The following is a 20,113-nucleotide window of genomic DNA, read 5'->3' on the forward strand; positions in this document are numbered from 1 at the left end:
TAGATGTTAGATCATGATTTATTAGGTGTCCAAAAGTAAACCCGTACTCCACAATGGATAAAGAAAACAGGCCTCAAATGATCAGTCCAGATTTCCTGCTAAGTATAAAGACTGCTAAATTCATTAGGGAATCCAACAAAGAAAAAAACACTACAATATTTAAAAACAAAAATTCTCTAAAGGCTGTAAAGCACTGTTTAGGAAATTCTGAGATGGGTGATTTGTTTAACATTTGTGTTATCACAATGGTATGGTGTAATCCTACTGACACAGTCCAGTATAACGACTCTAAACATCAAACCAACTATTTAGCCTCATGCTGAGTTCCCCATCCAGGCTAATTAGAATTCTTGTCTTCTTAAAACATTTGCACTCATGGCTTTCCAATGGTTTTTCCACTTGTGGCCCAACCTTTTGGATATTTCTAAATCAGAATGCACTGCATGCTGCTAGCTTTACTTGCCTCTTTATTCCTTCTGTCCTCCACTGGTTTGCCAGAATTCTGTTAGTAATTCCTCAGAAGAACCCCAAGAAAGAGTTTCTATTATCTCAGTTTAGAGGCATCCAAATTTAAGCAGACTAAAAACAAAACATTCATCAAGTAATTTTCATATGATCTGGAGTCCCCTGTAGCTTTATATAATGTGTAATATATGATGGAGTGTGTGGATTGTTCTCGAGTTAAAAGTGAAATTCCTCATATACACATAAGCTATATAGGGCTTGATGTAGTGTTTGAAATATATGTCTAATCTTAATTCATCTGAAAGAATGACTGTCTAGGTATAGGCTTTAGGTAATAAATTGAAGGAGAAAATAGTCTCTGGCCAGGTAGAAGAGGAATTATTACTCATGTGTTCACATTTAGTATCATGAACAGCAGGAGGTTGCACAGCCCTGTGGTCCATTACAAGGAACGTATTGGTAAGGTTCAGATATATATAGAGAGAGAGACAGATATAGATATAGATATAGATATAGATATAGATATAGATATAGATATAGATAGATATACATATATATATATGTATATGGCGTGTGTTTTTACTAATTTCTTTCTAATTAAAAAACTTCCATGAATCACTGGTAGGAAATTCATCCCCTACTGTAAATTTTAGACAACTCATCCAATGCTACCTTATCCTTTTATGGAAATCTTCAGAAAATTCTTCAGAGATAATTATAAGCAACTGATGGCAAGTCCTACTGGAACTTGCCAGTGGTTTAATCGCACTAACACATCCCACAGCTGAACTAAAAAATGGAAGAAGCCCTCAGTCTAAATTCAGACGCATGAGAATGGCTTTGGTTTAGTGAAAGCATGACAACATATTTGTTATTTTGTCTACTTTCCTGACACATAACTCCAAGGTTCAGTGAACTGGTAGTATGTTTTGTTCATTATAACATCTTCAAGCATTGCTAAGATGTCTGGGGTTTGGCAAGCTCCAAAATTAACTTGCCAAGAACATTTTCCATTAGTATTTACAGCCATACGTATTTTCAAGGAAATGGTCTGAATGTTTCTTATTTAATAAGAACTATTAAATGTACAAATGGCCCCTTCAATACACTATGGTAACTTATTTTTAAGGGAAAAATGAAAAATGAAAAAGAATTAATATTTGCCAATGAGCCTCAATTTTAAAAGATTTGAATTTTGTCTAAGCTTTAAATCAAAATATTATTAAATCCTAGAATTGAATCAAAAACATTCTTACCATGCGTAACATCTGTGCAATTTTCTATTCATTTTTCCATCTCTGTTTAATTTATCATACCTCACCTAACACCAAAACGTTTTAAATACTTTGACACGTGTATGTCAATTTACTACCAATGCTTTCTGGATTGCCTTTTATTTTAAGTAATCTAAGTTAGTAGTGATAGTAGTTGTTCATAGAGAAATGCATAATTCAGCTTGCTAAAACAAATAACAAAAATTAAGTGGAACTTTATAGAGTCTTTCCCTAAGCACTAATATATAACATGTCAAATAATAATTTATATACAATACATAACAATGTGTAAATATGCATAAACATACCATTGTATTTTGAACACTATAATAAGGCATTAATATCTAGTATATTAAGGCACTAATACCTCCTATAATAATACTGAAGACAATATTTACTAAATTTTATCGTCTATCTCATGCTTCATGAGGACTACGTGTCACTGTTGTAATAAGCTAAATGCCAGGTCTCTGAAGTTTCTAACCCTTAAACCTGAGAATCTTTTCATGTGGAAGGGGGCTGCTATTTGGCTCAAACTATGTTCATCTGAGGAACAGCAGATTTCAACCGACTCAATTTAAGTCTTTTCAGGAAAGAGAACATACAGGTTTCCAGAAGATCAAGGAGAGAAGTGAAGTTAGACAATGTTGACATGTTAGTTGCTAAATTAGTTTCTTGAAACTTTTCAGCATCTCTTCTATCAACATTTTTTTTTTTTACTTTAAGAAGCACTGTACATGACTTTTTTATGACCTATGACTGTGCTCTTCAAACTGAGAGGTATTTTCCCCTGAAAAACTTACTTTCTGAGGGAGAAGCAAGTATGAACAGTGTTAAGGAAGTCACTTTCCCGCTCCACTTCTCAACTTTCATGAATACTCTCTGCTAAAATGTGTGTGTCTGGAACATACTTGTAGTCAAGATATTACACCATTTCCCCACTTTTATTTTAATTGAAGTATAGTTGGCATGCAATATTATATTAGTGTCAGGTGCACAACATAGTGATTCAATAATTGTATATATTATGAAATGCTCACGTGATAAGTGTAGTTACCATCTGTCACCAAAAGTATTGCAATATTATTGACTATATACTCCCTATGTGGTACTTTACATCTCTATGACTAATCTTAATCCTCTTCACTCACTTTGCCCATTCCCCACAATCTCCCCTCTAGCAACCACCAGCTTGTTTTCTATGATTCTGTTTTAGTTTTTGTTTATTTGCTCATTTGTTATGTTTTTTTAGACTCCACATGTAAGTGAAATCATATGGTATTTGTCTTTTTCTGTCTGACTGATTTCACTTAGCATAATACCCTCTAGGTCCATCCATGTTGTTGCAAATGTTAAGATCTCATTATTTTTTATGGCTGAGTAATATTCCATATTCTATGTGCTGTTACATGGTTTATGTCTTGTGTGTGTGTGTTATATGTGTGGTATGTATGGTTATGTGTTGTGAGTGCTCTATGTGTGATGTGTATGCATGATGTATGGATGATGTATGTAGTGTATATGTTCTGTGTGAGCTGTGTATGTGTAGGGTGTGTGTTTGGTGTATGTGATGTGTGTGTGATATAAGCTTGGTATATGTGTACTGTGTGTGGTGTGTGTGTCTTGGTGAGTGTGACTTATCTGTGCTGTGTATGTGTGTGTGTGGTATGTGTGTTATATGTGGTGCATATGTGTTGTTTAGAGATACAGGTCAGTTGTGTCTGTGGTGTATGTGTGGTGTGGGTGTCAAGAAACATCTTCCTTTCATTAACTTATAAATGATTTTGAATTTAGGTATACAAGCACTTGGGAAAAGCCATATGCTTTCATCCATGAAACTACACTATGCTTAGAATAACCCTCAAATAACATCTTCCTTTCATTATAATAAAATTATTTTTAAATTATGTGTGTAAGCACTAGGAAAAATGATGTGCTTAACTCCTTGAAATGATACTGTCCTTAAATTACATTGTTTTCTTTTTCCATTCACCTACTGATGGCCACTTTTGTTGCTTTCATATCTTGGCTATTGTAAATAATGCTGCAATAAACATAGAGTTGTGTATATCTTCTCAAATATGTGTTTCAATATTCTTTGGGTAAATACCCCCTAATGGTGTTATTGGATCATATGGTACTTCTACTACTATTCATAGTGGCAGCACCAGTTTACATTCCCACCAATAGTGCATGAAGGTTCTCTTTTCTCTACATCCTCACCAGCCCTTGTTGTTTTTTATCTTTTTAATACTAGTTGTTTTGATTGGTGTGAGTTGATATCTCACTGTAGTTTTGATTTGCATTTCCCTGATGATTAGTGATGTTGATCATCTTTTCATTTGTCTGTTGACCATCCGTAAATTTCTTTGGAACTACAAAAGACTCCAAATACCAAAGCAGTCCTGAGAAAGGAGAACAAAGCTGGAGGTATTCCAATCCCAGATTTCAGATTCTATTACAAATCTATAGTAATCAAAACAATATAGTACTGGCACAAAAATAGGCACATAGGTCAATGGAACAGAATAGGGAGCCCAGAAGTTAACCCATGTTTATATGATCATTTAATCTATGACAAATAAGGCAAGGATATACAATGGAGAATAAACAGTCTCTTCAATAAATGGTTCTGGAAAAACTGGACAGCTACATGTAAAAAAGAGATTGGACTACCTTGTACACCATACATAAAAGTAAACTCAAAATGGATTAAAGACCTAAATGTAAGACGTGCAACCATAAAACTCCTAAAAGAAAACTCTTGGACATCAACCTTAGCAACATTTTTCTGGATCTGTCTCAGGGAAGTAAAACAAAAATAAACAATTGGGACTACTACTAGTTTGATAACTAAAAAGTTTTTGCACAGTGAAGGAAGCTATCAACAAAACAAAAGGCAACCTACTGAATGGGAGAAGATATTTGCAAATGACGTATCTGATAAGGATTAATATCAAAAATATATAAAGAACTCATACAACTCAACACCACAAAACAAATAATCCAATTTTAAAATGGACAGAGGACTGGAATAGATATTTTCTGCAGATGTTATGCCAGTTCTCTTTTCTGACCCCGTCTCCCTCTTCCACTTATTCTCACATATCTTGGATCTCGCCATGGTGCATTTGGCATTATATGTAAAAATCCCCAGTGTGCCAAACAACGAAACAGCGAAAAAAAACATTGCCTAAGAAACCTCCTTTAACTTCAGACATTTGTATGAAAACCTAGAAACTTGATGGGTCTTAGTATAGCCTGTTTTTAAACTTCCCGAAAGTTGAAGATGTGCCTGACTTTGATGACTGGGTAACAAATGCTTTTACAATTCTAGTGGTTTCCAGTGTTTGCTTTCAACAAAATTAAAGGAGGACCTAATTGAGTTGTCAGCTAATAAATCATTAAAAGTAATTTGGTTAAAAGATCACAATATAATTTTGGCATACAACACAGAAAAAGTTTAAATAATTGAGTGATATATCTCTGCTAGAATAATTTTCATTTCCATTTATTTATTTTTTAAAATATGAAATATATTGCTTACTGCTGGCATTTGTAACCATGAAAAAGAGGAGTAAATTTGAGGATGAATCCTGGATGATTCTAGAAATAAGTTATATTAATCCATGTCTACATAAAGTAATTAGAGTAAAAACTCACTCATCTCATTAAAAATGATTTGTTTAATAATTACCTGTCAAATCTTGATTGTATTGATTAATTGTGTGTTAGTAATAATTCTATAAAACTGAAAACAGTGCTTTCTTTGGCAGCATGTATACTAAAATTGGAATGATACAGAGGAGATTAACATGGACTCTGCAAGGAACGCATGCAAATTCATGAAAAACGAATTCATAAAAAACAAACAAAAAATTGAAAATAAATAATAAGTACATTTTTTAAATCAGAAATTACAATCATCAATTTTTTTAAAATTGTTTAATATGGACCTATTCTTCCATTTCCTTTGCTTGGAATAAGGGAATAAGTGAAAAGAGAAAATGTTTGAATGATACATATGTCATTAAAATATCTACTGATGAGGGACGCCTGGGTGGCTCAGTCAGTAGAATGTCTGTCTCTTGATTTCGGCTCAGGTCATGATCTCTGGGTCCTGAGATCTAGCCTCATGACGGGCTCTGTGCGGGGCATGGGGACTGCTTAAGATTCTCTCTTTCCCTCTCCCTCTGCCCCTCCCCCAGTCCCTTACCGTGTGCACTCTCTCTCTCTCAAAACAAAACAAAACAACAACAGCAAAACAACAACAAAACAAAACAAAAAGCCCAAAACCAATTAAAATATCTACTGCTGATATGATTTGGGTGCGATAGTTTAGACCCTTGTTTTAATAATGATATAAATAAGTTTTTAAAAGTAGAAGTACATGAGGGGCACCTGGGTGGCTCAGATGGTTGAGCGTCTGCCTTCAGCTCAGGTCATGATCCCAGAGTCCTGGGATCGAGTCCCGCATCTGGCTCCCTGCTGGGCGGGGAGCCTGCTTCTCTCTCTGCCTCTGCCTCTCTCTCTCTCTCTCTGACTCTCATGAATAAATAAATAAAACATTTAAAAAAATAAAAAATAAAAGTAGAAGTACATGAAAATACAACATTAAGGATAATTTTGAAAAGAAAATACCTGTAACTCTAGCAACCTTAACAAACACATTTTCAATTATTTTTGTCCTCTAGTCTGTGTATTATTTTTATAAAAGATATCAATCTATTTTAAAGAAACTTAATCCTAATTTTTGTTATTAGACATATCTCAAGGGAAAAATGTACAACAGAGAGATCATTTATGTTAACAAGTGTGGTGGATAATTTTAGCATCATTGAGGGTAGGTCAACCAGATATTATGTAATTTCTGCTGTGATATACTATGAGGTATATAATTTCACCAATGATTATTCTAATCAAAAATGTCTCATTTGAATTCATCAAGCTTTTACATTTAACTTACAGTTTACTGAAAATATGGCAGAGCAATAAGCTAAAGGACATCAAGAGGAAACAAGCAGACAAAATCAGAAGGTAGGATGTTCTTTTGGACAACTGTCCCATTCACGTCAACAAATCAGTGTTAATTAAAAACATACCTCATTAATGAAAATCTGGAAATATTCCAAACTGAGGATGCAATGCCAGTGTAAGATAAAAATGGCATCTCAAATCAGAGAGGAAAAGATACAACTTTGTAATAAATAAGTTTGTGTAATGAGAGCTACATAGAGAAAATAAATGTAGGTCCAGTCCTCCTATCATGTGCTGGATAACTTCTAAATGGGTTAGACATTTAAAAAAAAAAAAAAAGAAAAACCTTAAAAGTACTAGAAGAGAACATAGGTGGTAGGTTTGACTAAAAATCCAAAATGGAGAAAATTGTCCATATTAGGACACAATTTATAAACAAAATAATGGAAAATATCAGTAAATTGATAAATTCACCACTGAAAAATAGAAAATGACAAACTGAAAAAAAAATAATTTGTACAATAGATATGGGTAATCTGTTAAATCTATTAACATATAAAAACAAACAAGTCCCAGTGCTATAGAAAAATGAAAAAAATATTCAGGTAGCTCAAAGAGAACAGGAATAGAAATGCTCTGAAAAATATGGAAAGATGTTCTGCTTTGCTCATAATAAGAAATTGCAAATTAAAACCACCCGGAGATCCTATTTCTCACATATTGTATTGGCTAACATCCAGAAGTTTGGCAATACCCTGTGTGGATGAAAGAGAATAAAACATTCTCCTATATTGGTAATGGAAATGCAAAATGTTAAAACCACTTTGGAAGGAAATTTAGTAATTACCAGCAACATTTTTGCATTTGTTTTGTGACCCAGTAATACTGCTTCTAAGAACATATCCCAAAGATACACTGAGAAAAATATGAAAAATAAAATGATGTGTAAAAGGCTATTTGTGGTAGCAATACCTGAAAAATAAAGCCTGGGGAAAAAACCCAAATGTACATCAATAAGGGACATGGGTTAGTTAAATACACACAGTAAAGTAGACCAATAGAGTTCTAGGCAATACTAATCCTAACACACAAAAGGAATATGTCTATAAACTACTAAGGATTTTTCTCCAGTATATATTGGTAAATAAAGAAAGCTAGATGGAGAGAGTGGTGTAATATGCTATTGTGTACCTAAGAAGGGGACAGTATATGCAACCTGTTAAGTATAAATAGGAATACATTAAATATAAGCAAACAGGGGTGCCTGGTGGCACATTGGTTAGGCGTCCGACTCGGTTTGGGCTCAGGTTGTGATCTGAGAGTCATGAGATCGAGCCCCGTGTAGGGCTCTGCTCAGTGCAAAGTCTGCTTAAGATTCTCCCTCTGCCCCTGCCTCTCTCTCTCAAATAAATAAATAGATCTTTAAAAAATATATAAAAGCAAACATATTAACTGTTAGTATATACATATGTATATAGCTTATTGTAAGAGCTGGAAAAATAATTTTGAAATTAGAAAACATATGGATATTTTGGGAAATAAGAGAGAAGAGGACGAAGAGGACAGAAATAACAGCTAGACTTCTTCGAATATGCTGTTTCATAGGTTTTTTCCTAGAACCATCTAAATATTCTGTATAATTGTAAAACAAAACATATTTAAAAGGGAAAAAAATAGCATTCCTAAAACCTGAAAGCAAATTGAAACAAATGAAACTATGTATTGAATTGATGGTAAAAAAAAAAAACACCCAAAGTGGAATTAGTCCAAGTGCCTTTAAAACACATTAATTTAACTGAACACCCCTAAGCATATAGAGCAAGGACAAAAACATTTTTAAAAATAGAACTGTTTTCAGTATATATTATGTTAGTAATTAAGGATACTATTAGTCTCATACATAAATACAGACAGTTATCCTCTTTCCCATTTCATAAGTGTTAGATGTTTTGGTCGTAAAAACTTTTGAAACAGGTGGAGGCATAAGCAAATGTGACAGATGAAGTTTTCAAGAACATCAAATTGGGGCACCTAGGTGGCTCATTTGGTTAAGTGTCTGCCTTCGGCTCAGGTCATGATCCAAGGGTCCTAGGATCAAGTCCCACATCATCATGCCTCTCTCTCTCTTTCTCTCTCTGTCTCTCATGAATAAATAAAATCTTAAAAAAAAATCAAATAAATGTGAAAAGAAATTTTAGAGACATCAAAGCAAAAAACGATTCTTAGGTACTGATTGGAACAACTTTAGGTTTAATGAAGATAATTTAAATATAATCTGCATTAAAGAGTCAAAAAGTGCAATGGAAAATAGAAGAAATGGAGACAAAGGTACAATACAGAAATGGTGAAATGAAGACAAATGATGACAAACAGAGGTCACAAAAGAGGATGTACTGTAAGATCACATTTCAGAGAAAAAAAAAAAGGTCTTTATCCTTAGAAAAAGTCTGGAAGTATGTTTGGGGTTGGGGGACAGTTCATATTGTTCTTGCTCCCTTTATTTTCTAATTTTCTACACTGGATATTTACTTCCTCAATAAGAACATGTAATCTTATCTAAGAAATAAAACATTCATTTTTTCTACCCTCAGGCCATGATCTCAGGGTCCTGGGATCGAGCCCTGCATGGGGCTCCCTGCTCAGTGGGGAGTCTGCTTCTCCCTCTCCCTCTGTGTGCTTGCTCTCTCTCTCAAATAAATAAATAAATAAATCTTTAAATCTGAATCTTTAAAACAGGATTATAATTTATTAAATTATTCCCCATTTCTTTTGTTATATTTGAGACCGTTAATACTCTGAATGTTTTAAGAGTCATTTAAATGGAACAATGTAAATCTAACTCAATTAAAACTAAAGTCTTTATCATTTAGTCCTTTACAGATCGAAAGATCTAACATTTCTCAAACCACTCCTCATTCAAAGATTGATTTTCCCGAAGTTTAGTTTTTCTTCTACCACTTGCCACTTAAAAGCTATACTTGATTTTGGTCATGCAATTGTTCTTAAGGCACACACCTAGTGATTAAAATAGATTTTATTTCTGCCTGTACTTTTCTTTACCAAATAGAAAATACATTATTTTTTATGTCATTACTGAAAAGACTTCCATCATTGCTAATTGATTTTTTTTAAGTATTTTTATTCAATTGTTACTATGAAGACATATTCAGTGATCCAGACCAGGCATTATCTTACTAGCCCAACACAGTCAGTTACCATAGTTTATACTGTATATTGTAAGCTAAATGACAAAGTATGAGAATAATTGATGGGAATTTTACATGGTCCAGTGATATAAGTATCAAAAAAGGCATGCTTTATCTGCAGAGAGGGTATGCTTTTCTTTTCTACAATTCCTTCTTTCAGTATTTTTAAATTACTATTATTTACTAATTTGCTTTACGCCTATAATCTTTTACCCCTCTCTTTAATAGCCTGCTTCTTGAATCTTCCCTTCAAATTATAGTCAAAATTGAAAAAAAATAGATATATTTATCATAGGTGATAGTTACTCATGTCCCCAGAAATATAATTTTTAGAAGAATTTTAACTACCATTCCTTTGGCAGACTGACAATATAGCTTTAGTCAAGAAGAGTAATAATTCTTTCTTATCCCATTTCTCACCGTGGTAAACAACAGCTCTTGGTTTTTTTAGGACTGGCAGCATTCATGGTCAGCAGTTGTAACTTCAGCATATGTTACTGGAATGTCATTCTGTTTAGGGCTCCTGCATGTTTGGGAAACTATTAGGTTTGGGTATTGTGATTAAGATGAAGGTCAGTTTGGCCATAACTTTTTTATGGAGACTTTGAGAGTCCAGGTTTACTACTTACTAAACTGTTCTAAAATGAAGTGTGTATCCTTTATAAGAATCACATCTTAGAAAAAAGTGTGATCCTTATAAAAATGATGCAAGTGATTTTATAAAGGGGCTACAGAAAAGGGAAGCTATAACCTGCTCCCCCCTTTCACTCTGGTCCCATCTGTTGTAAATGAATAAAGGCACAAATTGGGTTTTATGCTGAACACTTTAAAGTCAGTAGTGGTTTAAGGTTATAAGCAAATGAAAACCAGAAGGAGACTTGGAAGTTCCTCGAACCTATGTGCTTGAAGATACAAGTTTCTACCAGGTAACTACAGTGAGAAAAATGACGAGGATAAAGCTGGCAAGTTCAAGAAAGGATACTCCCATATTCCCAGTCACTTTGTACTCTGGAGTCAGTTTGTGAAAAGAATCTTCTTGAGTCTGGGCCAAATTAAAACTAGAAGATGTTAGAAAAAAAAATGTATAAAGCTAAATTATTTCACTTAATGATGTCATTCTTTGCTTAAGAAGCCTTTCTATGGTTTTTGTTGTTAAAATGACCTTTCTTTTGTGAAATGATTATACTTAGAGGTCATATTTTGCTGTTGTTTTTATTTTTTCTTTTAACTCCTTATTTATCCAAAATACATTGTTAGTAACTCTATACAGATTAATAGTTATTTTTTAAATTGTACTGACAAGTGAAATGGAAGGGTAGGAGAACCACAGAACTGGTCCAATTTACTCACATAAAAGTGCTTTACCCAACATGACATCGTGTTCTGGCTGTTCTAACATACCCGGTTGAGGAAATAGACTAAGATATGAAATATAAGGCATGAAGGATTGAATAGCTTAGCATTGAGAAACTCAAGAACAGTAAAGGAAATGCGTTTAAGGGTACTGTTCCCTCAGCCTGGTAGCCTCTACTTTTGAAATCCCCACACTTTTGAAAGGCCTTACTCATTTAATATTTGTCTCCCTTGTTAAGTCTTCTGGGCTACCCCCTTTTAGGCTAAGATCTGCCTCTCTATTTCACCAGAATATCTCCATAGGGAGTACATACTCTTTAAAAACTGCCTGGCTCAAAATGGACATTTATCAACTCAAATGTTAGCTGAGCTGGACAGAGTTTATCTTACTTATTCTGCTTATTTGGCTTTTGATTACAATTACCATAGGTTTTTCCTATATCTCATCTCATTTGGGAAGAAGAAGCTGGTGCCATGTAGTAATTCTGGGCTTTCTTTGTTTGGCCTGTCTGCCAGGATAGAAGCAGGGCCTCCAAGTTCAGAAGGTGAACTAGGATCGGATTACTAAATTCTGACCTAATGCTTTTTCCTACTGACTTAGGATAATGAAAAAAAATGCACTCACTTTGTATATGAAGATTCATGTAGCATCCCAGCCCTTAAAGAAATCCTATCAAATACATTAAATGATTTTAACAACTAGAGAGAGAGAGAGAAACAGAGAGAGAGTGCTATAGGACAGAAAAAAGTATTACTTAAAGAACTGATTGGTAGATTCCTATGAGAACGTGTTCTTAGTGTTTAGCAAATTTCCCCAAGGTGTGGAGATAGAAGGAACATCTACAGAATACTTCCATTTATAATGAATTTGCATCCCAATAAAATAATTTTTGCCAAAACCTTTATTACTGGTAGTTCAAGTAACACAGTGGTTAAGTTCTAAATGCGGCCTTACTCTGGTTCTTTTGGATTCTTGGTATCTTCTTCCTCTCTAGCTCCAGGCCCTCAAGCCATGTTTGGTGGTCAGGACTTTCCCTGCAACCTTCTTCGATGCTCTTTCTTATCTGTGTCTAAGTCCAAGACCTCTTGGAAAGTACAGAGGCTGAAAGGCAACACGGTAGTTTCCTCATTTTTTTTTTTAAAGAAGGTGATCTTAGCTGTGATAATCCAGCTCTGATAGGGTGAGACCTTATATTTTCATAATTACTAGGGAGACTTAGTAAAGGAATTTTGTAAGTACATAAATTAATCAAGGAATTAACCTAAATATATAAAGGCCAAGTGGAATGAGAATCTATGTGATATATTGGGAAGACTTTCTGATTGAGATCAATTTTAGATTAGCACCAGAGGAATGTTGATACAGAATGGGATAGTCCAGAGCTTTGAGGAGTCAGAAAAACACTGGAGCATGTCATCTGCACCAGGGATGGAGTAGGCAATTATGAAGAGTGAGTGGGAACATGGTAGAGTCCATGTAGTGCTTCTCAGCATTCTTTAAATATAATGGCACATAGAAAATAATGTCCATTGTTTGTACTACAACTGGGGCAAATAGAAGAGGATTGTTATGATGGTAAGCATCCTCCTTAGACATCTAAGGGCTCCATTCAACAGCTCCCAGACCTAAATGATGAATCCTTGGATAATCTAAAACCCATTTTTGGTGTATGAGTTGAAAAAAAGTGGATAAACTCCTTTAAGCAGTTTTAACAGATTCTCAAGGTCGACACATCTAGGATTTCATGTCCTGGAGAAACCACATTTCTACCTGCAGTATAGCCTTGGATTTCTATGTTTGGTCCTTAAGAAATGCCTTTACCCAACAGCAAAACACACACTAATGAATTGATGTTTAAAATCAGGACAGAAAGAATGCCCTTCTTAAAAAAAAGTTACTGCTTTTCAAGTTAAAATTTTAAGCTAAGTTATTAACTTACTAACGTAAGTTAAATTATCTCAACCCTATGAAGACAGAAACACCTGCTTTTGTAGTTCTGACAAACTATACATAAAATCATTTCTGAGGATGCCAAATCCTTGGAAAAAAATAAAGCAGAGTAAGGCATTCAAATGTGCTGGGGATTGGGAAGTTGCTTCCTATTGGAACATCATGACAAGTCCACCTCAAGGTCAGCTGAGCCCCACAGTATGTGAAGAAGCCCATGTGTCTCTCTGGGAAGTTAGTTACTTTCCAGCTCAGGACATGGCAAGCTCTGAAAGCAGAGACAAGTTCAGAATACTTGATGAACAGAAAGAAGGATAATGTGGCTAGCTAGCTCTTAGTGAGATGAGGAACATATGCTGGAGGCATATCACCTACAGGCATAGTAAAATTTTGAGTTTTATCCCCAAATTCAAAGGTTTGAAATTGGTAAATCATCATGACATGGTTTACATTTTTTGTTTGTTGTTTGTTTTTTAAGTTTTTATTTAAATTCCAGTTAGTTAACATGCAGTATAATATTAGTGTCAGGTGTATAATATAGTGATGCAACACTTCCATACATCACCCAGTGCTTGTCACAACAAGTGCACTCCTTAATCCCTATCACCTATTTAATCCATCCCCACCCCCCTGCCTGCGCACCTTCCCCCTGGTAACGTATGTTCTCTATAGTTAAGAGTGTTTCTTGGTTTGACTCTCTCTCTTTTTTCTCCTTTGCTCATTTGTTTTGTTACTTAAATTCCACATATGAGTGAAATCATATAGTATTTGTCTTTTTCTGACTGACTTGTTTTGCTTAGCAACACCCATGTTGCAAATGGCAAGATTTCATTCTTTTTTATGGCTGAGTAATATTCCTGTATGTGTGTGTGTGTGTGCATGTGTGTGTGTATACACACCACTTCTTTATCCATGCATCAGTCAAGGGGCATTTGGGCTTTTTCCATAATTTGGCTATTGTTAGATAGTCCTGCTATACACATCGTGGTGCATCTAGCCCCTTGAATTGGTCTTTTTGTATTCTTTAGGTAAATATCTAGTAGTGCAACTGCTGGATTGTAGGGTAGTTCTATTTTTAACTTTTTTTTCCTTTTTTTTTTTCTTATGTTATGTTAATCACCATACATTACATCATTAGTTTTTGATGTAGTGTTCCATGATTCATTGTTTGCATATAACACCCGGTGCTCCATGCAGTACGTGCCCTCTTTAATACCCATCACCAGGCTAACCCCTCCCCCTACCCCCCTCCCCTCTAGAACCCTCAGTTTGTTTCTCAGAGTCCATAGTCTCTCATGGTTTGTCTCCCCCTCTGATTTCCCCCCCTTCATTCTTCCCTTCCTGCTATCTTCTTTTTTTTTTTTAACATATAATGTATTATTTGTTTCAGAGGTACAGGTCTGTGACTCATCAGTCTTACACAATTCACAGCACTCACCATAGCACATACCCTCCCCAGTGTCTATCACTCAGCCACCCCAACCCTCCCACCCCCAACCACTCGAAGAACCTCCATACCATTTTCACAGTGGGTGCACCAGTTTACATTCCCATCCACAGTGCATGAGGGTTCCTTTTCGTTCACATCAATCCCAACACTTGTTATTTCTTGCATTTTTTTAAAAAGATTTATTTATTTATTTTAGAGACAGAGAGAGAGAGTGGGGCAGGAGGGGCAGAGAGAGAGGGGGAGAGAGAGAGAATCTCAAGTAGACCCCCGCTGAGCATGGAGCCTGACCCAGGGCTCAGTTTCACAACCCTGAGATCATGACCTAAGCCAAAATCAAGACTCAGACACTTAACCCACTGAGCCACCCAGGCACCCCAACTTGCATTTTTTTATTTTAGCCATTCTAACAGGTATGAGGTGATGTCTCATTATAGCTTTGATTTGCATTTCCCTGACGATGAGTGATATTGATCATCTTTTCATATGTCTGTTGACCATCTGGATGTCTTCTTTGGAGAAATATCTGTTCATGTCTTCTGCCCATTTTTAATTGGATTATTTTGGGGGGTATTGAGTTATATCAGTTATTTATATATTTTGGATACTAACCCTTTCTCAGATATGTCATTTGCAAATATCTTCTCCCATCCAGTAGGTTGCCTTTTAGTTTTGTTGATTGTTTCCTTTGCTGTGCAGAAACTTTTTATTTTTTATTATTATTATTTTTTTATTATTATGTTATGCTAATCACCATACATTACATCATTAGTTTTTGATGTAGTGTTCCATGATTCATTGTTTGCGTATAACACCCAGTGCTCCATGCAGTACGTGCCCTCTTTAATACCCATCACCAGGCTAACCCCTCCCCCCTCCCCCCTCCCCTCTAGAACCCTCAGTTTGTTTCTCAGAGTCCATAGTCTCTCATGGAGAAACTTTTTATTTTGATGTAGTCCCAATAGTTTGTTTTTGCTTCTATTTCCCTAGCCTCAGGAGACATATCTAGAAAAATGTTGCTACAGCCAACGTCAGAGAGATTACTGCCTGTGCCCTCTTTAAGGATTTTTATGGTCTCAGGTCTCACATTTATGTCTTTAATCCATTTCAAATTTATTTTTGTGTATGGTGGAAGAAAGTGGTACCCTTTCATTCTTTTGCAGGTGGCTGTCTAGTTTTCCCAATACCATTTGGTGAAAAGAGACTGTCTTTTTTCCATTGGACATTCTTTCCTGCTTTGTCAAAGATGGGGAGATGTATTGCAGAGAAGCAAGTGTGGAATCTTAGAGACTGATTGGAAGACTCTTGTGGCAAATTAGGCAAAAAATGATAGCTTGAAGTGGAATGGTAGTAGTGGAAATGAAACAAATTGGCTAAATTCTAGCTATAATTTGGAGAAAGCATCTTCCAGAATCAGAAATTCAAAATTGTTAGAGTCCCAGAGATTATTACATTAACTTACTTACTTCAGAAGAGACTGATATATAAAATCAGAATGCTAAATTTTTAAGAAAGAAGATAGCCTAAATCTAACCTGTCAAAATAGTCTGTCTCTGTATATGGAAAACAACTGGGGAAGCAAAAAATATTTACTTGGGTTGAGTGGAAGGCAGATTAGTCCTGCATAGACTTTGCCAATATTGTCCTTTGATTTTTTTTTTTTTTAATGATTTAAAGACACACAAGTCCATTTTGGTGGATGTAAAATATACAATCTGGTCACAGTAGTCATCTGTTCACTTGAGAATCATTCTTTCTCTATTGGAGAACATGTTTCTCTCTGACCCATTTATAATATGAGTCATGATGCCCCAGTAATAGCTCAACTTTCAAAATATAATATTTTCATTATAGACATGCCCCATAGAATATATTCCTGGTTAATATATTCCAGTAGAACGCTCCTTGTTTTTAATAAACAAACCTCTATCTCTCATTTAATATTTTCACCTGAAAATAAAAATTGGGAAAAGTAGTTTTCATGCTCCCTAATAATACATGGTAAGCAACAACATTAACAACAAAAAAGGTATTTGGGAAAACTCTTTGGTTATATTTCTTTTTTTTTTTTTTAAGATTTATTTATTTTAGAGAAAGAGAGGGCATGAGCGGGAGGGGCAGAGGGAGAGGGAGAGAGAATCTCAAGCCGACTCTGTGCTGAGCACAGAGCCCTAGGTAAGGCTCAGGCTCAGGACCCTGAGATCACCTGACCCGGAACCAAGAGTCAGAGGCTTAACTGACTGCACCACCCAGGCGCCCCTCTTCAGTTACATTTCAAATACAATGGGCAGAACTCAGAATCTCATGTCTTTGCCTTAAAGATTACTCTAAATGTCAGTACAGGGAATGTTGCTGGAACCAAGAGTGACCATGTTAATGGAATATAAAGCAACTATTTTTCAATAACTATATGAGTTGCTTAGTGATCAGGAAGTAATGTTTTAGGTTTATATCCTAACATGGTAGTATACTTCCTAGACAAAAAAGTGTTTTACTGTGTTGCAATTAAAAGATATTGGATGCAAATTTTAGTTTATCATGTAGTTCATAATGGTTTTTTCCAATTTAAATAATAGAAAATGGATCCTGTAATAGGCAGAATAATATCTCCCAAATATACAAGGTTCTAATAGCTGGACCCTGTAAATGCCACCTTATTGGTTTAAAAAAAAAAAAAAAAGGATCTTTGCAAATGTGATTAAGTTAAAGATTTTGAGATGAGGAGATTATCCTGGATTATTTGGGTGGATCCTAAGTGAAATCACATGTATCCTTATAAAAAGGATACAGAAGGAAGTTAGATACACAGGAGAGACAAAGGCTGTGAACGCTGACAGCCCTCAGAAGCCGGAAGAGGCAAGAAACAGATTCTCCCCTAGAGCCTCTGGAGAGATTCAGACTCTGCCAACACCTTGTTTTCGGCCCAGAAATACTGATTCAGGCTTCTAGCTTCCAGAACTGTGAGAGAACAAATTCTGTTGTTTCAAGCCACCCAGTTGGTGGTAATTTGTTATAGCAGCCACAGGAAACTAATACAGGTCCCCAGTCAGCATTTTATAAAGAATCTCTGAATTTTCAGAAATGGATTTCTGATGTTAAGTAAATGATGTGATGTGTGCATTTCCCAGTTTCTTGGATGAAAGCCTACTTTTGAAACACAATTAGCTTTTATGTACCCTTTATTGTGACGAATTTTAACCACAGTAGCTTGCTCCACATCCAAAAATGAACTGACACTATGCTCTCTCCTGTCATGACCACTTGCTTAAGCATTTGATCCAGTGTTTCTCCAGGCTTCTGTTTCTGCCTCTATGCCAGTATCATCTACTACCTAAAACTACCTGGGGGGGGGGCGGGTAGAGGATGTTGTATATCGAAAGTCAGAGTTTTAAGCTATTTTGAGAGAGAAACCTAGTCACAAAGCAACTATGCCTTGACAATAATAAAGCACCTGTATTATTGATTATGTTTTGTAAAACCAAAGCATCAATGATAGAAAATAGTCCCATTTTGCTGAAATGTAGAGGAAACGTATAATTTTCAAAAAGTTACAAACATAATTCTCATACAAATATAGAATGGATGCATATCAAAAATGTTATTTGAGGTGCGCCTGGGTGGCTCAGTCGTGTAAGCATCCAATTCTTGATTTCAGCTCAGGTCATAATCTCAGGGTCATGGGATCTAGCCCAGAATAGGGCTCCGTGCTGAGCATGGAGTCTGCTTCTTTCCTCCCCCCTCCCCCCCATTCTCTCTCTCTCTCTCTCTTTCTTTCTCAAATAAGTAAGTCTTGTAAAAAATGTTATTTGAGTCTCAGTGTTTTCCCCCTCAGCTCATGGCTGACTTGGGTCCTTCTTGGCTCTTGCTGGTCTGGAATAGTTCTGAAACTCAGCTGTCTCCCACCTGGTTTTGGCCTGTCCTCATGTAACCTCTGCTATTGGCTCCTCTCACTCTGGTCATAATTCACAGAAGTCTCGCTACATTTGAAGTTATCTTTTCTCCTGGTAAAGATCGGCTGTATCTCAAATAAATAAAATTAATTTGTGTGGCTATGGATAGGATTCATTTGCATTGCTTTCAGGTAAGAATCCTTTATAGTGCTATCAATGTTCTACGGGTTAAGCTCACCCCACAGAGCTGTAAAACAGTCTAATCAATAGAAAGGCACTCCCCTATAGAATCAGGTAATCTCTGAAAGGTCAGTTAGACAACAGCCAGTACTTAAGGGAAGGAATACTCAGTAATCGCTTTGGTAAATAGTCCAAGCAGTATTGATTTATTGTGCTGGCATCTCTGATTAAATATTGATTTGGGGTATTACCACTCATTCTTATCATCACTCTTGGTCTATTTGTTTCTGGCTAATTATGCTTGCTACCCCCCTTTTTGGAAGAGATCCAGGATTTTCCTACCTCAAAGTGTGAGCCCAGCCAGAGTATATCTGGATCCAGACAGAGTATATCTCTCCTCACCTCAAATCAGAGATCTTTGGCATTCCTGACTATAATGAACCTCTTCCCAAGATAATAGACAATAGGTAAATCCCACCCCCCCGCATTATGCTGTGGTCTTTCCCCAGGGACCTGACAAGGCAATTACCATTAGCACGGTATTCTGAGTAGCATCAGCAGGACAGCAGGGCAGTATGCACAAGGCAGCCCCTTTCTGGGGATGTCAGCATGTGATGCAGTGGCTACAGAACATTCCATTATCAAGGGAGCCCTTCTGAGTTCCATCTTCATTAGGAAGTGGCAGAGGAAGCCAAGGTTGATATTTTGGATGACTGGAGAGCAGCGGCCAACTCTCCTCAGGTCAGGCAGAATACTACATTGAAATACTATAGGTTAAAAGAAAAAAAAAAGATGATTTTGTTTCACAGTGAAAATCTAATGAGGGCCAGGAGATATATATATATATATGGATTATCCACTAAGAGGAAAAAAATATATATTTAATAATAGTTCCCAAAAAAGGTTGCTTTGCCAGTCAAGTGAATGATTCCCCTAACTAAATCACAGAATCAAAAAGAAAAATAAAATTAGTTTATATATCTTAATGAGTAACAATATTAATATCCAAATTGACATTACCACTTACTTGCTAGGTGATGTTGGGCAAGTTTTGTAATCTTTCTAAGCTTCAGTTGCTTTATCTTTAAAATGGGCATCACTCATAGGATTAGATGGTACACATGAAGTAGATAGAACAGACTCTAGAGTATTGCAAACAAATAATGTTAGTCACTGCTGCTATTACTCCTCCTCCTACTACTACTATAACAAATCGTTTTATATTCCCAGGGTGTTTATTAGTCACACTTACTGAAATAATGGAATTAGTTGAAGAATGAAACCTACTTAAGCCAAGCCAAGCCATTAGAGCATATTTATCTTATCAAAAATAAGGTGTCAGCTGGGGCACCTCGATGGTGCTATCAGTTAAG

General features: G+C 35.7%; 1 protein-coding gene and 1 non-coding gene across 2 annotated transcripts in view; both read left to right on the forward strand.

Annotated features, from left to right (window-relative positions):
- The window catches only part of LOC115939652 (uncharacterized), a 248,716-nt gene extending 241,664 nt beyond the window's left edge, over positions 1 to 7,052 (forward strand). Inside the window, exon 5 of the mRNA XM_081800625.1 lies at positions 6,708 to 7,052. Within this exon, the coding sequence (XP_081656751.1) occupies positions 6,708 to 6,780 (73 nt within the window). The 3' untranslated portion in view covers positions 6,781 to 7,052. The remainder of the gene's footprint in view (positions 1 to 6,707) is intronic.
- Positions 5,500 to 5,601, forward strand: LOC115939725 (U6 spliceosomal RNA). The gene has a single exon (XR_004074492.1). It is a non-coding gene; the product is annotated as a U6 spliceosomal RNA (small nuclear RNA).
- Positions 7,053 to 20,113: the final 13,061 nt, after the last annotated feature.

Source organism: Leptonychotes weddellii, chromosome 12, assembly GCF_054177405.1.
Source record: "Leptonychotes weddellii isolate Sample4059 chromosome 12, ASM5417740v2, whole genome shotgun sequence".
NCBI classification, from domain to species: Eukaryota; Metazoa; Chordata; class Mammalia; order Carnivora; family Phocidae; genus Leptonychotes; species Leptonychotes weddellii.